Source organism: Hippocampus comes, unplaced genomic scaffold, assembly GCF_001891065.2.
Source record: "Hippocampus comes isolate QL1 unplaced genomic scaffold, H_comes_QL1_v1.1 scaffold127, whole genome shotgun sequence".
Lineage (NCBI taxonomy): Eukaryota > Metazoa > Chordata > Actinopteri > Syngnathiformes > Syngnathidae > Hippocampus > Hippocampus comes.
The window spans coordinates 563,075-571,621 of record NW_017805500.1 but is presented as its reverse complement, the minus strand read 5'-3'; the positions used below and the strand labels follow the sequence as shown (position 1 = coordinate 571,621).

General features: G+C 44.5%; 2 protein-coding genes across 2 annotated transcripts in view; one reads left to right on the top strand and one right to left on the bottom strand.

The window, feature by feature from the left end:
- The window catches only part of LOC109520034 (neural Wiskott-Aldrich syndrome protein-like), a 6,670-nt gene extending 4,848 nt beyond the window's left edge, over positions 1-1,822 (top strand). Inside the window, exons 9-11 of the mRNA XM_019876977.1 lie at positions 3-278; positions 356-464; positions 587-1,822. Of these exons, the coding sequence (XP_019732536.1) occupies positions 3-278; positions 356-464; positions 587-648 (447 nt within the window). The 3' untranslated portion in view covers positions 649-1,822. The remainder of the gene's footprint in view (positions 1-2; positions 279-355; positions 465-586) is intronic.
- Positions 1,823-3,713: 1,891 nt separating this feature from the next.
- lmod2b (leiomodin 2 (cardiac) b) lies at positions 3,714-8,142 on the bottom strand. The gene is made up of 6 exons (XM_019877007.1): positions 7,657-8,142; positions 6,593-7,027; positions 5,845-6,105; positions 5,566-5,775; positions 4,626-5,054; positions 3,714-3,798 (listed from the first exon to the last, which is right to left on the bottom strand). Exons 1-6 carry the CDS (start codon positions 7,930-7,932, stop codon positions 3,772-3,774), a joined length of 1,638 nt encoding a protein of 545 aa, XP_019732566.1. The 5' UTR covers positions 7,933-8,142; the 3' UTR covers positions 3,714-3,771.
- Positions 8,143-8,547: the final 405 nt, after the last annotated feature.

The following is an 8,547-nucleotide window of genomic DNA, read 5'->3' as shown; positions in this document are numbered from 1 at the left end:
CGGCGCCCGGGCCGCCGCCCCCGCCGCCGCCCCCCACTTCCTCCATTCCTTCTTATGGAGGACCTCCGCCTCCTCCGCCCCCTCCCCCGCCGGCGTCCTTTGAGGCCAACGGAACAGTGGACGGCGGTTTGCCGCCCGGCGGCAAGTCGGCCTTGCTGACTCAGATCCGCGAAGGCACCCAGCTGAAGAAGGTGGAGCAAAAGGAGCGGCCGGCGTCCAACACCACCGGGCGAGATGCGCTCCTGCACCAAATCCGAGAAGGGATCCAACTCAAACCGGTGAGTTTTCCTCCCATTCCTTCTCAACACTTCCTGTTTTGTCGTCTGACCTCGAAACGCCGCTTTGTCATCCTCAGAGGGACGAAACAAACGACTCGCCGCCGTCCTCCCTGGCCCCCTCGGCCGGCATCGTGGGGGCGCTGATGGAGGTCATGCAGAAGAGGAGCAAGGCCATTCATTCTTCAGGTACTTTGCTCAAATTCGGTAAAAAAAAATGCACCGCGGCGCTCCACTCTTGTCACATTTCCGCAAAATTCCATCGCAGCCATTCTCGTATCACTCACTCGAGTCTGTCTCTCTTTCTCCAGACGAGGACGACGACGACGAAGACGATGAGGACTTTGAAGATGAGGATGAATGGGATGACTAGTGTGTTTGGCTCCGCCCTCCCCCACCTCCCGTATTCCTTTCCGTACCTTTGGATGATTATGACGCAAAAATTGGTCCTTCCTTACTTTAAAAAAAAAAAAAAACTTTAATTTCAAATCACAAAAAAAGATTTTTTTTTCTATTAATTTGCTGTTTTTTTTTTTGTTTTTTTTTTTTTTTGTTTGTTTGTTTTTTTGCCTTTATGCTTTTTTTATTAATCTGTGCAATACCTCATTTAATCTGTCGGACATTCTCATATCTGTTGTTGATGTTTCTCTGACGTCTCATGTCCCTTTTTAACCGTCTTCTGCTTTTTTTTTTTTTTTTTTTTCCCCCGCCGCTCGTCAGGCCATCTGTCACTTTGTCGCCACACATTCCCTCGCGTCCTGTCACTCTCGCGCTCGTCCTCGTCTTCCCAAAATAACGTGCAATTTTGACATCAAGCTGTCACCGATCTTCCGGACAAAATTCTCAGAGGCAGTGAGTTGCCGCAAATCCTCCCGTTGAGAGAAAAAGAATTATTTTCATACCTTAATTGTGGTTTATTTTTGCTTACTCTAACGATCGTAGTTTAGCAACCATATTTTCTAAAAAACAAAAACAAACCAAAAAAAAAAATTTGGACTCTTTTCGCTTAAGCTGCTGTTTTCTGTAAATGTGCTCCAGATGTGAGTCTTGATGTATTTTTTTTTTTTTTTTTTTGCACAGAAAGAGAAGACTCGCATGCATGACAACAAGGACATTTTCAGGTCTGTGTAGTCCGTATCATAAAGCGCAACCTACGCACTTTGCGAGATGAGGAAGAATATGATTGCAGCGGTTTATCGACGGTTATCGTCCTGTGTACATTTGCTTTTCGACGCAGTATCGATAACGGATGCAGACTCCCGTTTAATAAACTGACACTTATATTTTATTTTAATAAGTGATATTTTGTGACACAGTCATGCCGTGATTATCTCAACTCATTGGACATATTTTTTTTTTCTATTCTATTAACACAATGACACTACATTCAAGTTGGTTTGTCAGTCACGACCACGGAATCTTGTTATTTTTTTTTCCATCTTTTTCTACTTTACGCTATACAATATAAAGCAAAGTTTTGACATTATTTGTTGGAATTGGGTCATTGATTGTGTAAAATTTGAGGAATAAAGACATTTTTAGTTTTACACCTCTTGATGCTTATGTTTTACTCGATACAAAAATTGCTGCATTATGTGATTGGAATATTAATTTATTTTGTTTATGTGAAGACTTCAAGGGGTGGTAAGTTTTCTGCATGATGTGAAAATGCATTGAAAATGAAAATAATGATTTAAAGGTATAGTCGCCGCTGGCGACGATTATGTGGAGGCTAAAAGCTAGCAATGCTAACTGATAATGCATTACTTTCCAAAAAAAAAAAAAAGGATTACGCTTACTTGAAAATATGTGTTATGTTTTTGATTGACCTGCTTTTTATATTCCATGGCAAAACTAATTGCCAACTTTGCTAACTGTGTCCTGTTTTTAATCGAATGCTAGCAAACTGCCAACAACTTTTGCTTTGATGTATGCTAACGAGCAAACAAGGCCAAAGACTTTCATATAACTGGGAAAATTGCCCCGATAACATATTTTAAATATTCAGCAGTTCTTATTTTTTTCCTGCCTTGAATTTTTTTTTTTTAAATAAAATAAATGGCCTTGATTGTAGCATAGATTTAGCAATGAGGCTAAATTGGCTAAAATACCCATAGCGTCAAGAACATTCAATACACTATTTTAAGTATATATTTATACTTTCTGTTGGATGAATTTATTGTACAACTGCATAGTGAATAAGAATTTACAGCTCATTTCGCGAAATTCTGTCCAAGCTCTTGTACATTGTACCCTCCAATAAAGAGATACTGAGAACTTTTTGGGGGGTGTTTGCCTATTTTGATCTCAGATTAGGCATACTTTTCAATTGTGAAATACATCTTTGTATTCAGTCACATCGCGGTGTTAAAAGAACCCATTGTTGGTCCTTATCGGCCCTGCCGTTGTTTACTCAAGAGTGGCAATAACAACAGCATAAATTGTATGTGCCATTTTATTTTTAGCTAACGGCCCCCTGTGTCACATCTCAGCTGTGGACCTTCTGCGAGGGGATTAAAGCAAGGTATGTCACTTTCCGCTGGCTCTGTGCACCCCGAGTGACACGCGGGCAACCAAACTACAACCGCGTATCAGGTGGCGAAAGATGAAGTTCGGATTTAGTAACTTCAGAGGAATGTATTATCTTCTGACAGATATTGCGCCATGAACCGTTTTTGTTGTGTAGCTCGGAGGGAGGAGGGGTGTTTAATTCTGGTGGACAGCACAAATGCATCCCGATTTTCCACACGGGGGGGGGGGTCACTGACCGCATGAACAAGCAGGATGTCTCCACATTTTTGCAGCAGATCTCACTGAAATGAAAGGGTTCCCCTTATTGGCACTTGGGCGGATTGTTCGGACAAAGTGCCCCGCTTCCCCCGGCCGTGAAGTTATATTCTTAGGCATGCTTAGGCCTTGGAATGCGTGCGCGCCCAAGGGAAGGATATTGAGTACACGTGTTGTCACAAGTCGAAAAAGTATCGAATAGAAGGTGCAGATTGCTGTCAAAGTGAGCTGGCGGCAAAGTTAATACAGTCGTTGGCACCGGCAAATAGAATTCCCAAAAACGATTTTACACATGCTGAGGGCAAGTTGTAGCGCACTTCACACCAACTAAACGCATCGATCTGTTAACTGAGCATCATCCATAACCGTCATTATTAAAAAAAAAATCCACAGAATTTCCCCATTCCGTGTCATATAGGATCTTCATAATAACTTGACCCAAAAAAAAAATGACAATCAAAAACAAATCTGTATTTAGAAATGAACACGTCATTCATTCAAACATAGCACGTCGTATTTACAAGTTTACAAGAAAAAAAAAAAAAAGAATTGTAAGTAAACAACTTGAGGTTTCAAAAATAAAATTACAAAAACAAATCTTGGTGTCAGTGCAAAAAAAAAAAAAAAAACCAACAAAAAAATCCTTTTTTTAATTGCTGTTGATCTTCGCGTATCCCAGCTAGTTCCCACGGCATCTTCCTCTTCTGTATTATCGTAGGTGCAATGGAAGTTCAACCTGTTAAAAAAAAAGGGAAAAAAAGTATATATATATATATATTTTTTTTTTTTACATATAAACAAACTGTAGCATGAAGAGTCAACTGACAGTGTTTGTGTTGTTGCTACGTCTGCCTTTATCTAACCTCCGCCGAACACTTTCTATCAATAGCAGCATTAAGTGAAGGAATTTTCCGGCTGGAAGCAGAGCTGACTTTTATTTTTCCACTCTGACAAGCCACGAGGTAGCAAAACACTTGTCTCTATTGAAAAGTGTGACGAGTATTTTAGTGGCAAACATTAATTTAACATGGGGAAGGAATGTGATACATTTGGGAATATGTCTGTGGCGAACAAGGGAACTTTTTCTACGCATTATTATTTCATTATTATTATGATTATTTTGCTCCATAGCTCGACTTATGACGATGATCTTTTGGAGTTGCGAGCGTTAGACGTCAACGTCAATAAAAACAGTTGGCTTTGACGTTGTCTTTGGCAGGCCGCTAGCTTGGCGCTAACACAGAATGGAAAACATGGTAGAGAGGCTAACAAAGCTAGCTTCGGTGTTGCGGCGAGTGTAAATGTTTCAACGTAGTTAGCAACACATGCAGACAGAGTAATACTTGCAGGCATATATTCTTTATCCTCTGCGCGACTACAAAAAAAATGCGGTCTGTGTTTTTGTGGAGCTGGGATGGTTTCATTTCCATTTATTTGAATGAGAAGAGTGTCATTGCGTCATTTTTTTTTTTTTATTATGAATGATTTGCCGTGAGCTTAATGCTAGTGCAAAAAAAAAAAATATCTACTTTGGCCAAATAAGGTAATGAGTGTTTTCCTCACCTTCCTCAGGTTCCGGATGCTGCTGTTCCGGATGGAGTCCATCAGCTGGTCGTGGGCCGACCTCATCGGCGTGGACGGCCTGCTGCTCTCTTCCCCCCGTCTTTCCGCCGCCACGGGCCTCAACGCGTTCTTCAGCTCCTTGAGGATGCTGGTGGTCTCGTCCTTGGCCTTGCCCTTCTTGCCCTTCTTCCCTTTGCCCTTGGCCTTCTTGCTGCTGGCCTCGTGGGATTTGATCACCTCGGCGATGGTCCGGGTGGGCTTCTTCTTCTCCTGGCGAGAGGGAAGCAGCGGCGGAGGAGGGGGAGGTGGCGGAGGAGGAGGAGGTGGTGGAGGTGGTGCTGGAGGTGTCTGCTTTTTAGCCAAGTTGCTCCGCGGGACTTTGGGGGAGGACCAAGGAGAGGATCGAGGTGAGCTGCAGGGTGTTCCTCTCTAGAAACAGGAATGGCGGGGATGTCAATCTTGTCTTCAATTCTGGAAGCTATCTGCCATGATTTGCTGAAAATGTTGCCTATCACATGGCGCCAAAGTACTGCTTTTATATTAGCCGATGCTCTGGCATCATCAACACGTCAAGATTTTTAGCTGATCAGCTTGTGCCAAAGAACTATGTTGAATGTGATGGGAGGAGCTTCTATCAGGCCAAAACACTGTTTAATAGCAAAGTAGTGCTTTGGCACCTTTTTTTGTGCATTGAGAGGCAATTTTTTGCAGATCAGCAATAATCAGGGCGGACCAAAATCTGCAGTTTTTTTTTTAAGTCATTTTTTTAACTTTCATGATGTCTCATAAAACTTAGCAAACATAAGATATCAATATGCAACACTTCTGTAAAACTCTGCCAGTGTTTACGTTTTCAAATGATCACCTCGGCAACATGCCTAGGAAATCACAATGTGCCATCACTGAGCTATTATTAGCGTCAGACAGAATGTTGCGTTACCAGCGCCGCGGTCCGTGGATTGGCGGCTCCTTCCGGCGCCCCCTGTTGCTGTTGTTGCCTCTGCTCCTGCAGTCGCTTCTGCCTCTGACGGTCTTGGTTTCTGGTGAGGATGCCCGTCATGCTCATCCTGGGTCCGGGTAGGTTAAACTGGTAGCCCAGCTTGATCAAGGTGTGGTTCTCCCGAAGTATCTTCACCATCTCCATCTCTACCTGAATTCAAGCAACCAATGTTGTGATGTCAGCCGTAGCCGATGTAGTGCAGCGAGTCCGGATACCAACCTGCCCTCCGCAAATATGCCTCTGGTTATGGAACCGGAGCTCGGTCAGGGTGTTGTTCCCGGGCATGGCTTGGACCAGCGCAAGGACCCCCTTGCCGCTCACGTAATTGGACTCGATGTTGAGGCTCACGATGGACGAGTTCTCCCGCAGCATCTTGGCGACGGCCACAGCCACCGGGTCGTCTGCGTGGGTATTGGCGAGGCTGAAGACGCGCACGTGCGTGTTGGACCTCAGGGCTTCGGCGAATCGGATTAGGGTCTCCTATGAAAGCAACATTCAGCTGTTTTTTTTTCGGTTTGTCGATGGAGACTTCTTGTTTAACAATTTGAAATTGTAGACCAGGTATCGGTACGGGGCCGATACCGGTCCTTATTTTAAGGGTATCGCATAATCCTGGAGGGTGTTGATATCAGCAATCGATACTTAAGGCAAAAACTATCCCACTCCTTGGCAGTCATTGCTCCTAGACTGCAGCAGTTAACAAATCAGCGTTTAATTTTTATTTATGTATTTATTTATGTCATCGTGTTAAATTTAATTTTATATATCAAAAATACGAGCGGTATCGGTGCTTAGTATCAGTGAGTACTCAAAGTTCTTGATTTTTATGACTTTCTGACTTCCTTTTGGTAAACATTTTTTTGACAGTAAGAAAAACATTTTTCAAATGAAATCGCAACCTATTGTGCAGTGAAATTATCAAAATATCACCAAAACATGATTACGTAGTTTCGCGGCGTTTTTGTACCTGCGAGATGTCGTCAATGTTATTCAAGTTGACTTCTGTGAGCTCGGGGTCGTCACTCAGGGCCCGCTGCAGGGCCTCGTCCACCACGGTGGGATTCCCGCTGGCGTTCGGGTCTGGAGGTGGAGGGGGAGGAGTCAATGGGACAGGCTCCGCCCGCTGGGGCTTCAGCTGCTGCGGCGCGACGATCGGCGGCAGCGACGGCGCGACGGGCTCAACGCGAGTGTTTTCTTCTTCTTCATCGTCGTCGTCGTTGTCCTCCTCTGTTACGACCTCTTCCTCCTCCTCCTCCTCCTCCTCGCTCTCCTCATCTTCTTCCTCTTCTTCATCCTCCTCTTCTTCCTCCTCCAGTTGCTTTTTCTGCTCTTTCTCGCTTTCGTCGTCCTTCTCGTCCTCGGATTCGCTGTTTCTGTCTGTCACGCCTTCATCTTCTTCGTCCTACATCGACACACATTGATTGATTATTTTAAATGCCTCTATTGATCGCAACGTAGGGGAAGGTGGAGAAGTGAACTGGCAGTAAAACAGGCCAAAATCCACATGGTACAGATGGAGAATTTTTTTAACAGTGTATATTTTTTCATATTTAATTCAGAACTGTGGTTCAAATTTGTATAACCAATGTTGTTCATAATTTCTAATAGACACATTATATGCATTTTGTTTTGTCATTGGTCAAAGGGACAGTTACGATCGAGGCCTTCTAATTTTACCCAGCAACAAGTGCCCGGACAAATTCGATACTACGAGTTTTATACGTAGACTAAATTTTGATTTGAGGCAATTAAAGTTATTTTGGTGAAGCGTTGTGAACTGTACGCTCTTCGTTGGACTTTCATCAACTTGTCTCTTGGAATGCAAGAGGAAATCCAGCGGTAGTCTAGTGGTATCCGTTACACAGTCCTCTTATAGAACTTTTCCACACAGCTCTTGAATTGTATCTGATGAGATTGTCCCAGCGCAGGAAGGCCCGAGCACAGATTCCAAAACCGTAAGGCAGACATGCAGAAGACATTGGGGACAAGACAATCATAAAGGACAGAATTCCACTCATTTTCGCTACTGACCGTTTTCGGGCTCGCTCCTCCAATTTCCTTTTCCAGGATTTTCTGAGTCTCAGCTTCCCAATATTTCATGAGCGCCTCTCTGCTGAAAGTCCCCGTCGGGGTCTTATCAGTCTGGTCCCTCTGCCGTAGCCCGATGGGCACGTTGGCGTCGGGGTCGATGTCCACCAGCTCCTTCTCCAGCTCGGCCAGCTCTTCGGGACTGAGCGATGCCAGGAGCTCATCCTCGTCCACGTCTTCGTACTTGCTCAGCTCCCGGCGGTATCCGAAATAACTCATGGCCAAAGCGGGATCGGTACAGAACGCTCACATTCAAAATTGTCGATTCTCGAGATGTCAAAACAAAGGCAAACTCAAAAAGGTTCACCAGCCCAAACCCGATCTCAGCCGGTGCTATACGTCCGTGTCGCTGACTCGTCTAATCTCCGCCAGCTGCCGCTCCGGCCTTAAGAGTGGGATCAGAGGTGTGCGTTGCAAAAGTAGAGACCCCTATGATGCGGCGTCTTATTTTTGGGAGGCCTGGCTCTCTAAAGGGGACGGAGCCACGAAAAGCATGTGAGCTCAGAGGCTGCGGCAGCCTGTCATCAGCGCGGCGTGTCACCGATGCCTGAGTGGCTTTGTTCATAGCCAAGAACGGAACACGCAACGGCGCACAAATGCAGACACGGTATCACAGAAAGTTGGCATGTCCATCGACGAACCTTGGCGTCTTCTCCTGGTTATCCCAATTACAGCCACTAGTGGGCATACTTCCATGAAATATGCTAGGATATACTGTATATACTGTGTGTATATATATATATATATATATATATATATACACACACACACATACACACGCTCTTGTGGCGTCCTAACATGTCCGCTTCTCCACAGGGATGAGAAGGGTGCAGG

Coding starts and splice junctions, on each gene's coding strand:
- lmod2b (XM_019877007.1), bottom strand. CDS start 7,932: ATGAGTTATTTCGGATACCGCCGGGAGCTGAGCAAGTACGAAGACGTG. Junction 7,028..7,656: donor GAGGAGCGAGCCCGAAAACG/GTCAGTAGCGAA, acceptor GTGTCGATGTAG/GACGAAGAAGATGAAGGCGT. Junction 6,106..6,592: donor ACATTGACGACATCTCGCAG/GTACAAAAACGC, acceptor TTGCTTTCATAG/GAGACCCTAATCCGATTCGC.